The 15,773-nt window shown below is 42.9% G+C and overlaps 1 protein-coding gene across 1 annotated transcript; it reads right to left on the reverse strand.

The window, feature by feature from the left end:
* Window positions 1–440: 440 nt before the first annotated feature.
* On the reverse strand, window positions 441–15,751 carry LOC116546759 (maltase-glucoamylase, intestinal-like). Its single transcript, XM_032272928.1, has 13 exons — window positions 15,506–15,751; window positions 14,235–14,363; window positions 13,878–13,988; window positions 13,487–13,549; window positions 8,337–8,471; window positions 7,468–7,555; window positions 6,521–6,659; window positions 5,577–5,710; window positions 5,423–5,457; window positions 5,214–5,330; window positions 4,354–4,502; window positions 1,600–1,684; window positions 441–736 (listed from the first exon to the last, which is right to left on the reverse strand). Exons 1-13 carry the CDS (start codon window positions 15,611–15,613, stop codon window positions 638–640), a joined length of 1,392 nt encoding a protein of 463 aa, XP_032128819.1. The 5' UTR covers window positions 15,614–15,751; the 3' UTR covers window positions 441–637.
* Window positions 15,752–15,773: the final 22 nt, after the last annotated feature.

Here is a 15,773-nt window from a genome sequence, read left to right on the forward strand (position 1 = left end):
AGAAACAATAAAAACAAAAACTACAGTTTGCAACATAATCTCAAATGTTTGCTAGCATCTGCCTTTACACAACATTGTAAATAGCAGTGATATAAGGAAATATTAAAATCTAACACAAAGAGAACACCCACAAAAAAACAGATCTTGGTCGGGTGTGGTGGCTCACGCCTATAATTCCAGCACTTTGGGGGGCTGAGGTGGGTGGATCACGAGGTCAAGAGATGGAGACCATCCTGGTCAGCATGGTGCAATGCCATCTCTACTAAAAATACAAAAATTAGCTGGACATAGTGGCGTACGCCTGTAGTCCCAGCTACTCAGGAGGCTGAGGCAGGAGAATTGCTTGAACCCAGGAGGCGGAGGTTGCGGTGAGCTGAGATCACGCCATTGCACGCCAACCTGGGTAACAAGAGCGAAACTCCGTCTCAAAAACAAACAAACAAACAAAACAGATACTAAGTGAGATGCTTTATGTATTATTTCATAACGGATCTATGAGGGAAGTGGTCTTACCCCACTTGGAGGTGAGAAAACTCACGTTACAAGGGTTAAAGTGACATCTCTAAGACCACACAGCAGGTGGTTACAGAGCCAGCATTTGACCTAAGGTCTATCATATCTAAAGCCTCTGGATTCTCTATCCTTTTCCCAGGTTGTACAGACATTCAGAAAAACTTACCGTGTAGTAATCGTACCAGCGGGCTCTAGGGAAATATGCGGTGACATTTCTGGCATTCTAAAATTAAACACAAACAAGGAGTGGCAGTGGGCACCATTATCCAGGACAGAGTAACCAAACGGCTTAGGAAAGAGGTTAAAGTCATAGTGATGGCCTTGGGCCCACTTGCCTCATCTCTCGGGAGGCTAACAATGTTGGGGAAACCTTCCTTCCATTTCCGGTTTTGAAGCAGGGGATATTTGTCTACACAAAACTATCATAAAGTACTTTGGTATCCAGGACTTTGGGAAAAATAATTACTGTTTACTTTTAGACATTAACTTACCCAATATACCCTTAAACAGACAAACAACAGAGGTTTTGTCTGGAGCAGAAAAAAGCTTGTGGGTACAATAAGATTTGGGGAACATGCAATTAACTGATATTTTAGGACTAATCCACTGGTATTCAGAAGCCTAATCAACAACAGAAGCAAAGAAATAGCTTTTACTGGTGGGAGGACCTCCTGCAGGAGGAAGGGAAAGGTAAGCCAGCAGCAATACGAGTACACACATTGCCAAGTAATCCTTCTGAGAAGTTTTAATAGTGCTAGAGGATTTTATTATTCTTTACACTATTGTCCCATCTGACCTTCTATTTCTCATTTTAGTTAACAAAGAAATGACTATATCATTGAATATACCATGAGGTGTTTTGTTCCTCATCATCCTATAAACCAGAACTGTTAGGCCGGTTTTAAAGATGAAAGAGCTGAGGCCCAGAACACCTAAGTGATGGACTTCGGCTCACAAAGAGAGGAAGAGACAGAGGTAGAATAAGAAACCATGTGTAGGACCCCACAACTCAGGCCTCTTCTCCTCCTTCTTTTCCCCGAGCCTCACAGCTGGGATCCTCCCCCGATCTGAGGCCTCCATACTCACGAGCTCCAGGACGGGGCTAACCAGGAAGGCTGGGCCCAGCAGGAACTGACTGTCTATGTCCCATGTCACCTGATCTGACACAAACCTGGAAAGGGAAATGAAGGTGTCACAATCAGGGCTCAACAGAGACCCAGTCCAAGACCCTGAACAGGCTCCTCTACTTCTGGTCCACGTTGGAAATCCAGCTGCCCCCCTGAGCCATCCTTGCCTTTTTCCTAAGCCTGGCTTGATCCAGAGCATCCAGTCTCTGCTTTCCCATGTGATGTGCCTCAAAATTATGAAATGCTCGGATGTAGGTGTGTTTTGTCAAGTACTTACTACATTTCTTAACCATGGCACTTTTTTTTTTTTTTTTTTTTTTTTTACTTTGGGCTCTAGGGTACATGTTCACATGCTGCATCTTGCAGGATTGTTGCACAGGTACATACATGCCATGGTGGTTTGCTGTCTCCATCCCCATCGTCGCCTACCTCAGGCATTTCTCCTGGTGTTATCCCTCCCCAACCTCCCCACCCTCCTCTGTCCCCCCCCCCCCCCCCCCCCCCACACCCCCCCTACTCCAGTGAGTGTTGTTCCCTTCCCTGTGCCCAAGTGTTCTCATTGTTCGTCACCTGCCTATGAGTGAAAACATGCAGTGTTTGGTTTTCTGTTCTTGTGTCAGAGCCAGAGCAATTAGGCAAGAAAATGAAATAAAGGGCATTCAGTTAGGAAAAGAAGAAGTCAAACTGTTCCTATTTGCAGACAACATGATCATATATTTAGATACCCTGTCATCTCAGACCAAAACCTCTTTAAGCTGACAAGGAACTTCAGCAAAGTCTCAGAATACAAAATCAATGTGTAGAAATCACAAGCATTCCTAGATATCAACAACAGACAAACAGAGAGCCAAATCATGAGTGAACTCCCATTTACAACTGCTACTAAGAGAATTAAATACCTAAGAATACAACTAACGAAGGATGTAAAAGAAAGGAGAACTATAAACCACTGCTCAACGAAATAAGAGAGGACACAAACAGATGGAAAAACATTCCATGCTCATGGTTAGGAAGAATCAATATTGTGAAAATGACCATACTGCCCAAAGTAATTTATAGATTCAATGCTATCCCCATCAAGCTATCACTGACCTTCTTCACAGAACTGGAAAAAAACACTTTAAACTTCATATGGAACCAAAAGAGAGCCCACATAGGCAAGACAATCCTAAGCAAAAAGAACAAAGCTGGAGACATCATGCTACCTAACTTAAAACTATACTACAAGGCTACGGTAATAAAAACCGCATGGCACTGGTACCAAAACAGAGATATAGACAAATGGAATGGAACAGAGGCCTCCAAAGTAATGCCACACATCTAGAAGCATCTGATCACTGACAAAACAGACAAAAACAAGCAATGGGGAAAGGATTCTCTGTTTAATAAAAAGTGTTGGGGCAACTAGCTAGTCATAAGCAGGAAGCTAAAACTGGACCCCTTCCTTACACCTTATATAAAAATTAACTCCAGATGGATTAAAGATTTAAACCTGAGAACTACCACCATAAAAACCTTAGAAGAAATCCTAGGCAACACCATTCAGGTCATTGGCATAGGCAAGGACTTCATGACTAAAACATCAAAAGCAATGGCAACAAAAGCCAAAATAGACAAATGGAATCTAATTAAACTTAAGAGCTTCTGCACAGCAAAAGAAACAATCATTAGACTGTTATTCCCAACAGAATGGGAAAAAATTTTTGCAACCTACCCATTTGACAAAGGGCTAATATCCAGAATCTACAAATAACTAAAATAGATTTATAAGAAAAAAACAAACAAACGCATTCAAAAGTGGGTGAAGGATATGAATAGACACTTTTCATAAGAAGACATTTATGCAGGCAACAAACATATGAAAAAATGCTTATCATCACTGGGCATTAGAGAAATGCAAATCAAAACCACATTGAGATATCATCTCCTGCCAGTTAGAACGGTGTTGATTAAAAAATCTGGAGACAACAGATGCTGGAGAGGATGTGGAGAAATAGGAACAGTTTTACACTGTTGGTGGGAGTGTAAGTTAGTTCAACCAGTGTGGAAGACAGTGTGGCAATTCCTCAAGGATCTAGAAATAGAAATTCCATTTGACCCAGCAATCCCATTACTGGGTATATACCCAAAGGATTATAAATCATTCTATTATAAAGACACATGCACATGTATGTTTGTTGCAGTGCTGTTTACAATACCAAAGACCGGGAACCAACCCAAATGCCCATCAGTGATAGACTGGACAAAGAAAATGTGGCACATATATACCATGGAATACTATGCAGCCATAAAAAACAACGAATTCATGTCCTTTGTAGAGATATAGATGAATCTAGAAACAATGAAACATTTTAAATGTAAGAATGGCCCTTGTCCCTCAAATCTCTTCCTGAAATCATTCTTTTGTGACCCAGGTCCATATAACCAAGCTGCTACAAAACATAGACAGGCCTTAGCACGGCCAAATTCAAGAGATTATTCTATGCTGTACTGCATCATTTCAATTTCTTCATTAAATAAATAGCCTTTTATTAATGACCTATTACATGTATCACACTGTGCTAAAGAGAATCATAAAGTATGGTCTATGCCAGAAGAGGTCTTGTCAAAGGCAATCATGTGTTTAATTTGGAAGAATTGTGTCTATCAACTGCCACCATATAGAATACAGTAAGTTATCCATTTGTCATCAGGATCCCTGCTAGACACTCACTCATGGAGCAGAGGCCGAACAACAGTGACACCCTCCGTGTGGGCCTTATGCATCAAGGTATAGAGATATGGCAACAGGGTGTATCTGGTCTGCAGGACATTTCTGGAAATATTCACAAAAGCAGCATCCCAGGATACAGGGTCTTGTCTCTAAAGGAGAAAAAGAACAGTATTGGGAGCTCATCCTGGAAAACCTAGGGAACTTAAGAAGGTCACTGAAAGCATATTCCAAATCAACATCACTCAGAGCTAAACAAAAGATAACTATTGATGAGGCCCAGAGAATATTCTTAATAGACTAGAAAAGGTGTCACTGAAGCTCTGCTAGGACATCTGATAAAATGTCACTATAAGACTTTCTTTTTGGTACATATGCTACCATTCTGCCTAAACAAAGAAAAAATAATAATAATCTAAAGAACACTGAGAAATGTTCACTGAGACACCAGGCTTAACAACTTTTAAGGGCTGGGTACAGTGACTCATACCTGTAATCTCAGCAGTTTGGGAAGCTGAGGTGAGCGGATCACTTGAGCCAAGAACTTTGAGACCAACCTGGGCTACATGCCAAGACTCTGTGTTTACAAAAAGTTCAAAAATTAGCTGGGCATGTTGGTATGTGCCTGTAGCCCCAGCTATTTGGGTGGCTGACGTAGGAGAATCACTTGAGTCCTGTAAGTCAAGGCTACAGAGAGTCATAATTGTGTCACTGCACTCCAGCCTGGCCCAAAGACTGACCCCTGTCTCAAAAGAAAAATTTTTTTCAAAGATATCCCAGTAAATACAGGCTGCATTAATTTTAGCTCAGAAATGGAGGTTTTGCTTCAAGTGAAACTCTGGAGCTAGGAGCCACTGTCCTACCCTGGTCCCAATGGTGTTGTGGTTTCTTGAGAAGGGGTAAAAGGCCCCCAGCTGCATCCAGCGAACACACATCTCATATTCGGCGTCTTGAAAGAACCCACAGATATCTGCTCCTGTCTGTAACAAGTGGAAATAAAATGAGCCTGCCGATGATTTGTGAAGGATGTCCCCATCTTCTTGGTGCTTAAGAGGATCCCAAGGACACTCACGTAGGATATGCCAAAGAGGCTGAACTCCATCATGCCTGCAATGAGAACCACAGCTGTGTCAGACCAGGCTCTCACCACTTGCCTCCTCACTTCTTGACCAAGGATCCCAATTCCCTGACCTGCCAGCACAGGCCCTGGGTAGGAACCCACGCACCAATGATAGATTTCTTCAGCTGATCCCACGCGGCCGTGTTGTCTCCCAGCCAATGTCCTGCCCAGCGGCCAGAAGAGGGAAATGTGGAGCGGGTGATGACGACTCCTCGCTGTCCCGTCACCTCCTGCATGGCTCTGGTTGGAGGGTTACAGGAGACTAATTGAGAGTACAGCCAGGGACCACAGGCCATAGAGCTTCTCCTTCCAAAGCCCTTGAGCCTAGTGAGTGTTTGCTGCGTAATTGCAGGGAACATGGGAATCTGAGCTGTAATGGGGGCTCCACTGATCCCAGATGGTGGAGATAACAATTCATGTGTTTTACGGTCCATTACAAAGAACTTCACTATAGTGAACTCACTGGAGTACCCCAAAATTGTAAGGAATTACTAAGTCTTGCAATTGGTTTACTCAATATATAGTGTGCTATATTTGAGGAGGAACTTAGTAAAGATTAGAAGATTGTCCTAAGAAGAATTCATAATATTCATTGAGCTTGCAAAGCAGGACTGTGCTAATTCAGTACAATACCAGTTACTCTCCACCAAGAATGGCCAAAGAACAAATATCTCAAAAGATGATTCACTTTTGAAATAAAAGGGAGAGATGCCCCATCCTCCGTGTTCCCTTTGCCTCCCGCAACTAAAGGTATTTCAGCACCTGCCGCCCTGTGTGATCATTACAGTATCTCCATGTGTCTTTCCCGCTAGGATCATTCATTTCTCACTGCTGGGACCATGCTTTATTTAAACCTGTCCTACTACTTTTCATCACAAGGCCTGGCTCTGTGTCAACCAGCATTTGTTTAATCAATAAGAATGATGACACAGTTGTCATGAGAATCTTCTTAACCCTTAGAGTAGGAAGGAAAGAAAAAGTAGGGTAACTACGTTAGTCCTGGCAATGTTTACACATTGTGACAGCTGGAGAAGGGAGACACACACTCACTCGTATGTGGGTCTGGTCTGGGACCACCCGTACAGGCTGTGCACGTTGTAGTGCTGCACGGGGGAGCCGTCTGGGAGGATCTGCTGACTCTCCATGCACAGGGTCTTGCTGCTCAGGCCCCTGTCCCTGGACTCCAAATCTGAGAAGGAAGATCTGGTGAGGTGAAATCAGCCCTGATTCTGTTTATCCCTGACCTCTCTTCAACGGATTGGGCCCTGGATCTTAAGACTAACTTAAGCCCTGCATGTGTCACTCTCCATCTTCCCAGAGACACCAGCACAGTGACCCCAGCTCTGAGACGCAATGGCACCTATGGTGTTTTCAACATCAATGTGACTGAAGAAAGCAGAGGTGTCAAAAAGAGCAGACAGTGGTAAAACACAACATGACAGGCTTTGATTTAGGGTTTTGACATGTCAATTATTTCATGTAATTCTTATCATACTTGTATGAAGAAAACATCATGATCTGTCTTTTATAGTTTAGCAAACCGAGATTTGAAAATATCACATAATTTGTGAAAAGCCACACAATTCACTGAAAAAAAACCACTTCTGGAGCCAAGATATGAACCAAGTATAAATTCAAAGCCCATCAGCTCCACAATAAAGGCAAGTCAATAATTTTCACCTATTGATGACACAAGAAATTCCTGTGATGGATTCACATAAGCCTAAAAAACTAAGAAACCCAGCTGTGAGAAACTTTTGGTGGCATGAGCACTGGTTGGTGCTTTCTGGACAGATTCGAGAAATTTGCTCTATGAGTCTAGTCACTTGCACATGCCCAGCTGGCTAAAGCACGTGCAGAGCTTTGGTCTCTGGTTCCCAGTAAACCACAGCAGCCATGAGGATGTGCTGTCAGGGCACACCCGTGGCCTCTGGGCTCCTGCAGTGGTCATCCTTTCTGTCGTGGCTCTGCCAATCAAGGAGGCCAAGGGTTCTTACATGGCATGTAGGGAGGGTGGTTCAGAGAGGCATCCCTGCAGCCTGGATGAACTGCCCCATTCACGAAGCTCGATGGTTCATTCATATCCTAGAAATGCCAAACACAGATATACCTCACTTTTTAAGAAAATTACATCCTGCCAATTCTGAGACAAGGAAGCAATGAATTAATTGTTCAACATCCAGTAATCCCTGTAGATGTTAGCCCTGGGATGTTCATCAAATCCTGGTAAGAACTAGCTAGAGAGATTAATTCACCCCTACAGAACAACTGGCTAAAGGATTAAAAAAAAAAAAAATCTCTCTGCCAGGTGCAGTGGCTCACGCCAGTAATCCCAGCACTTTAGGAGGCCGAGGCGCGTGGATCACAAGTTCAAGAGTTTGAGAGCAACTTGGCCAGATGGTGAAACCTTGTCTCTATTAAAAATTAAAAAATTAGCTGGGCATGGTGGTGGGTGTCTGTAATCCAAGCTACTCAGGCGGCCAAGGCAGGAGAATTGCTCTAACCCAGGAGGCGGAGGTTGCAGGAAGCCAAGATCCTGCCACCACACTCTAGCCTGGGTGACAGAGCAAGACTCCATCTGAAAAACAACAACAACAAAAAACTCTCTCAGGGTGAGTGTGAGGCAATCAAAGTTCCAAGAAATTCCTAGTAAATTGTCTCAGAGGTTTTATAGGAACTTCAGGTCCAGTACAAGGTGTGTAGGCTATCAGGGCTGTTCCACTCTGAGAGGAGGAAGTGTCTGACATGTCCAAAGTCTTCCTTGGACAATGATTATCCTCTTGACTGAAGGTCAGTGGTACATAGACTTAGGCACACAAAGATACACAAGTGCCACAGGTACACAGACGTACACACACACACTTACAATCCACACGCCATCAAACTTCAAGCTCCTCTCTGGATTCTGTGGATTGTTGTATAGTTCTTCTATTTCCCTCTTCCACCACTTGGCAGTTGAATTACGGAAAAAGTCTGGGAAAGCCACATAAGCTCGATACAGCTATAAAAAATAAATATAATTAGTTTGTCCCACACAAATATATTCGACAGCTAACAGGCACTTACTGAGAATGCAGCTCACACAAAGACCTGGACTACGTGGTGATGGATGGCCTGAACAGGGCCTAAATAATGTTACTGGCTTATTAGAGGAATGCAGAATGAAAAGAGAAATTAGTGCTATTTGCACACCTCCCCAGCATTTGGAAAACATCCAAAAACTGTTCTCTTCATATTGACCTAGATGACAATAATCAATGCCCGGAACTCATGACCTAGTGCATTAGATGCCCAGCCCTAAATGTTAGTCCTGCCATTTTCTAAGCACTCCTCAAAGAAACAAAGCCAGAGAGAGACTGCAGACATCAGATGCATGGTAATAGGCTGGGAAGAAACACTCAGAAAGTCCCTCCTAGGTCACTCCCACTAAGAGGGGGGAGGAAGGCATAAGATTACATTTCAGGATATTAGACTATCCAGTATGCATCTGTGTTCTCTACAGTTTCAGAGTCACATGAAAACTACAGCTGTGTGTAACATAAATTGAGAGGACTTAATGAGGGGGTTTAAACTTCCCCTTACTTTCATCTTTCTTTGAATAACAAAAGCAGTGTTTTTATGTTAACCTGAAAGATGGATGCAAGATACACACACACACACACACACACACACACATATATATATATATATATATATATATATATATATATATATATATATATGTATTTTGAGACAGAGTCTCACTCTGTCACCTAGGCTGGAGTGCAGTAGTGTGCTTCCTCAGCTCACTGAAACCTCTGCCTTCCAGGTTCAAGCAATTCTTTTGCCTCAGCCTCCCGAGTACCTGGGATTACAAGCATGCACCACCACGCCCAGCTAATTTTTGTGTTTCTATTAGAGACATGATTTCACCATGTTGGCTAGGCTGGTTTCAAACTCCTGACCTCAAGCGATCCACCCATCTTGGCCTCCCAAAGTGCTGGGATTACAGGCATGAGCCACCGTGCCCAGTCAGGTACAACTTCTCAAGTACATTGTAGATTTTTGAGAATAAAAACCTTGTTTTATATTCTTCTGAGAGATATTTACATTTTTCACAATGCTTAGTTTAGAACCTAACATAAAATAAACAAACAGTGTTTAACAGTGGGTTCACACCACCTAGAAGCAGTAAATAAATATCCATACATTTTTATATACTCATGTTGTTTGTTACGGAACATTATGGTCCTTTAAAGGTCTCAGTAAATAGCCTCCTCTATGCTAATCATAGCATTGTAAGAGTTAAAGAGCTAAATAATGCTGGTGAGGAGGGTGGGGGAATCAACAAAAAACAAACTTGGTCTAGGGGAACTCCAGTTCTTATACACAACAGACAAAAGGCAATTAGGAATTGATATGCCTAGATAAGGGGCAAAAAGGGAGCATAAGGAAACAGAAACAGATCAGCCTACATGGGTCTGCCTGTCAGGGATGTGAGAAGATAGTGGGTTACATCATGGAGAATCTTAAGGGCCGTGCCAGGGGTGCCCGTTGTTAGGAAATGGAGGTAGAAACCATGAAACCTGACAAAGAGAACCTTTCACCAGAAACAGAGAGCTCCAGATCATACAGGGTTAGAAACAATGGGATGGGTGGGCGATGGAGAGTTAGAGTACCGGCCACATCTGAGTCAGAATTGTATCCCATATGGGATGCACATGGGGAGCCTGGCCAGCAGTGATGTATGAACTTCCCTAAGCACTGCTCAGATGACCCCTACCAATCAATAAAAATGTTCTGCCATTCTCCAAGGTGCTGGCTTGCCTTACACCTGTCCATATTCAAGTGTTGCCTTTGTGGTTTCTGCCTTCACTTTCTCCAGTCTTCACACAGTGATGTACCCACCCACACACTGGGCCTTGGGACCACTTAGCACTCTTTTTGTAGCACACTGCATGCTACAAAATGCAATTCCTAGATCCTACCACAGACTGATTGAATCAAATCGCTGGAGCTTTGGGCTCAGAAATCTGCTTTTCATAGGCTTCTTGGCTGTTTATGCTCAGTGAGGCCAGACCTGGACAACAGTGGCTCCATCCTCACCAGCCTTGTCAAGTGGGTCTTACTATTAATAATATAAATATTAGGTTGGTACAAAGGTAATTGCAGTTTTACCATTAAAAGTAATGGCAAAAACTACCTGGGCACCAACCTAATAGTTATAATTATTCTATCTACCAAGAGTCTCTTATGAGCTACCTAAAAGATTCTGTGACATCCCCTAATGAACTGTTTCTTATCAGAGGCCCAACTGGCATTTGAGGCAAGAGATTTTTTGTGGCAAATTCTCTGCAATCAGAGCTATGGGCATCCCTGCCCACTGCCCATTAAATGCCACTTGGCGTCCCTGTGATAACCAACACTGCCTTCAGATTTCCACATGGCCTCAGGATGGCAGTGTTGCCCCTAATGGCTGATGAGCTGCGGGGTTCATAATGTAGTAACTGACTACTTGATAAAACTCAGGAAGCCCATGGCCCAGAGCTTCTCTAGCTGGGCAGGTTCCTGTGTCCATGTGGGCTGCTTGATCACTAAGCTTAAAAGTGATTTTCTGTGAGAAGTCACGAGAGGACAGGAAGCTAGGTCTTCTCCCTTGAATACTTATCTGATAGATGACAGATAGATAGATAGATAGATAGATACATAGACAGACACATAGACAGATAGAGTAGACAGATGGATAGATAGAATAGAATAGACAGAGAGTAGGTAGATGGAGAGATAAATAGATAAGATAGACAGATGATAGATAGATAGAATGGATATATGGATAGACAGGGTGAGGTGATGAATTGATAGATATAGACAAACGAACGGATAGATATACAATAGAGATACAGAAAGTAGACAGATAATAGATAAACAGATGATAGAATAGATAGAATGAATGCATAGACAGAGGGATAGAGGAAAAGAGTGGATGGATGTATAGACAGATGATAGATTAGCTAGACAGATGATAGAGAGAGATACAGAAAGATGATAGTAAAACAGATAATAGATACACAGATAGCTAGATAGATAATAGGTAGGTAGGTAGGTAGGTAGATAGATAGATAGATAGATAGACCAAAAGATGGTAGATAACAGAAAGAGAGATACATACATACATAGATATATAGATACATAGATATAGATAGATAAATAGAAGATAGATTGGCAGATAGACAGAAAGCAAGAAAGAAAAAGAGAAACAAAGAGAGCAAGAAAGAAAAGAAAGGAAGGAAGGAAAGAAAGAAAAGATAGGCAGATAGGCAGAGAGATAGACTGACTGACAGATAGATGATTGATAGATAGATAGATACTTGTTCAATAGTAGACAAAAGGAAAACAGCCTTGAACTGAGTTTGAATCATTCTTGCCAATCTTCAAAGCCTGCCCCAGCTTCTGCTTTCTTCCTTTCGTTTTACTGAATCTACTGACAGTAAATAAAGGCATACAGTCCAACAGTCAAGCAGCCTGGTTCCAAGTGTGTCGCATTTTAAATCAAGAGTGCTACTGCTGCCAACTTGCTCTGGGATCCAGGAGGTCAGAGACTGACACCAGAGAACTACGCATCACTGGCATGCAGTGCCCTCTGTGCTCACTACCCCATTGGAGCTGTCCCAGGCCTCAGCCTCAGACTCCACATTGTGAGCTTCTGTCTAATATCAGCCTTTCCCTTTAGGACTCACCATTTGACCTGAAAACCAACTTATCTGGATAAGGCAGGAATATTTGGCCTGACCCCTGCCAGTCACATTCCTGGTGACTGGAATGTTTCTCCTGCACCTCTGTCCACGGACTACGATCTTACATTACATAGAGAGAACTCCCAAAAGAGGTCTTCACCCTGGGCTTCTGAGTGGCTGCTACCTGAATTTACAACTGCCAGGATTTGTTTCCACAATATGGATATTTGTCTGATCAATACTTGATCTTGACAGAGTACCTAGACACTACAACATATACCACATTGCTGACTGCACAGGCCAGCTTCTTCGTCCCTTCAATTCCTGGAAGATGTCCTAGAAATAAGCCTTTTCCTTGTCTACTCAGCTCTTCTGTGGAGGTCACATAGGCTACACAGGCCCTGCTACACTTCCCACCCAGAAAGAATAACCATTATTGAAGAACAGCTCAAGAGGTCAGGCAGATACTTGCTCTCCAGGAGCTCCTCAGCCCCACCCTGAGAACCCTGCCTGTGGGTACTGCCACAACCATGGATAGTCAACCATACAGGCTGCATCAGTTCAGGAGACACACATCTTGGCCAGAGGATGGCGCTGTAGGCTTTCTAGACCAGTAAGGAGCCATGTATTCTTTCAGGCAAGAAATGCTTAATTAATCTGGAAAATAATTCAGGTCCAGAAGCATGAGCTACCTGAATCCATTACAAGCTACAAACTGTTCTCAGGAAAGAGCAAGTTTTACAGTAAGGCTGGAAACTGACAGGTAAAAGCAAAGTTGAGAAACCGAAGGAAGGATGGGGTTCAGGGGAGGACTGGTAAGTGTGAAGATGGAGAAACTTGTTCAAGGGGGGGGGGGAAGATGTACAAGGCAAAAGACCTAATCAGTCTTCAAGGGTTGAAGACTGCTTAGAAGGGATGCCCAGCACAGCAACAATAAGTATACTAGTTCAGAGAAAAGATGGAACTTCTCGGAGGTATTCCCCAGTGGAAATTTCTTGGGTCTTTGGAATCTGACAGCCTTGGAACTGAAATCACCACTCTGTCACCTAAAACTGTGGACAAGTAATTTGAGCTCTCTGATCTTAAATCCCAAGGATAATAATACATATCTACATCCCAGTGGGCAGTAAAATATTACTACATATAAAGTAATGGGCACACAGGCTGACACCCAAGAAACATCCCCTAAGTGTTTCCCCCTTGCCAAGCTAATGTTCATGGTCCAGGCATGTCCAGAATCACAGGTACGGCTGCCCCTTTCTAGAAACCCGGACTCCACCCAAATCTGCAAAGACCCTTTTACCTCCACTTGACTGTCCCAGTCTAGAGACCCATTCACAACAACATCAGGAAAATCAGGCCAGACCTGTGGAGAGAAACATGTTCAGCAGCAATGCACTAGACAGTTCCCTTACAGAGAATTTCCTGAGAAATTATTATATAAACCATGTTCCTAACAGCAATAATACTTTGATCATCATGTAAGATTGACATAAAAGAAAAGTGAATTCCCTAATGCATCACATTACTTTAAAAGTCATTAACTGTATCAACAAATATGGATTGAGAAAATGAGAGCTTCTGACCTCAGAACCCAAATAGAAAAAGCCAAAAATGACATACATAGGCATGTGACCCACTAACAGCGACCCACCCTCAGGTTAGGGATCAGTGGATTGTCGCTCAGATTATACCTTTCCCCAGACAATGTCTCCATCATTTGGGTATTTGATGAAGACGTCATCCTCCATGCCCCGAGTGAAGGCAGGATAGGGCTGTGTCTCATTGCCAGAAATGGCTGGATCCTGAAATCAAAGCATAAGTCAGTTGGGAAAACCAAAGCCAGAGAATGAGGAGAAACAGAATAAAAGAGAACTCCTCCAGGGAACTCCCTAGCTTCTACCTGAACTGTAGAGTTTCTGAGAGTCCTGGGAAATACATGTTTCTTCTAGAGCTTCAATGTAACTACTTGTAACATGGAAACAAAGCTCTCTCCACCAAAGCCCATACCTGCTCCCAAACAGAATGCACACATTCACATCAGGACTAACCAGAATGAGGATGACCCGCATCCCGTCAGCCTTCATGCGATTGATCAGAGCTGGAAACCCAGCAAACTTGGGGCTGAGGGTGAAGTCCAGCTGCCGCTCCATGTAGTCGATGTCTGAGTACTGCACGTCCTGCGGGAGGACACGGGAAGTGAGTGGCTGCTGTATTTCAGACAGCTTCTTGTACATGCTTTCAAAACCCAGCTCTGCCATGTGTTTGGTATAGCTTCTGGGAAATTCACTCAACTTTTCAAATTTTCAGTGATAAACTAGAAAAAAAAAATCTAAGCCTGTACCAAATAGGATGAGAATGCCTCTCTAGCGTGGCTATTCTTAGGATACATAAATTAACAAGGATTGGAAAGTGCTTTGTAAACTGCCACTAACAGGCGTGATTGTGATGACCTCCTCCAAGAGGCTGCCCCTGGTATCAGAGGTTCATGTTTAGAAAAAATTCTGTTAACTTCCCAGGGCTAATACAACATGGATGGCAAATCTACTGCAAAACAAAACAAAGCAACAATGTATAGTAGCTTTGGAATACCCAATCTTGAGGGTGATCAGACACAACCTTATTCGGGAGAATGAAATATTGCATTTCACTATCCACTAATGGAAACACTATGTTCCACTAATGGAACTATTGTAAACAGTAGAAAAGTAGAATGAAATTAAATATGCTATGGTTCATGGGGTCAATTCTTTGATAACTGGTTCCCCTCCCATCCGCCAGTGAAGGATAAGGTTTATTTCCATATGTACATCCTCTGAAAACCCATCCCAGGATCTGTGTCATCCATCAGTGATTAACTCAGAGATGATGGGACACTGAGTTACAGCACCAGAGCTGCAGGAACTGATGTCATATCCACATATACAATGGTCTGACTGTTTGCAGTTAGTTTTTCTTTTCAAGAATTAAGTAAAAGAACTGAGGTATATCATTTATTCTTATGGAACAAAGGATGTTTTGACTAAGGTTTGGAAGTCATGTCAAAGAAATGGAAGGAAGCATGAGGTGGAAGAAAGAGCCCTGGAGCCAGCCTATCTCCCTGTCCTTTGGCAAATCATGGTGAGTCTTAAGCTATACCACCTCTAGAAGATGGAAACAAAGTCCCTTACCTGTATTACCATGCTGGGGTGAGGCTAACTGTGATATTGTCTGAAAAAGAATGTTATGTCTTTATAGAATCCCACAAACATTAGACAAATGAACCCAGACACAGAGGCACTGGGCTAGTTTTCAAACTCCAGAGCCATGACTGAGAACGTACATAAGGGATCTGGGCGGCCACCATCTCATCATACAAGCTGGCGATCTCAGAGTCGTTCTGGTATCCATAGCGACACAGCTGGAAGCCCAAAGACCAGTAAGGAACCATCACGGGCCGGCCAATCAACTAGAAAATAGACAGGAAACATTCGTCCTCAGAACAGAAACACCAGATTGAAGTTTTTCAGGAAGTAATAAGAATATTTTTCCAGGCCCCAAGCTAGACAACTAACAAATTCAAATCCAGACCAAATCTGACAGGATATAGG

Source organism: Sapajus apella, unplaced genomic scaffold (assembly GCF_009761245.1).
Source record: "Sapajus apella isolate SASKATOON/1434 unplaced genomic scaffold, GSC_monkey_1.0 scaffold1338, whole genome shotgun sequence".
Lineage (NCBI taxonomy): Eukaryota > Metazoa > Chordata > Mammalia > Primates > Cebidae > Sapajus > Sapajus apella.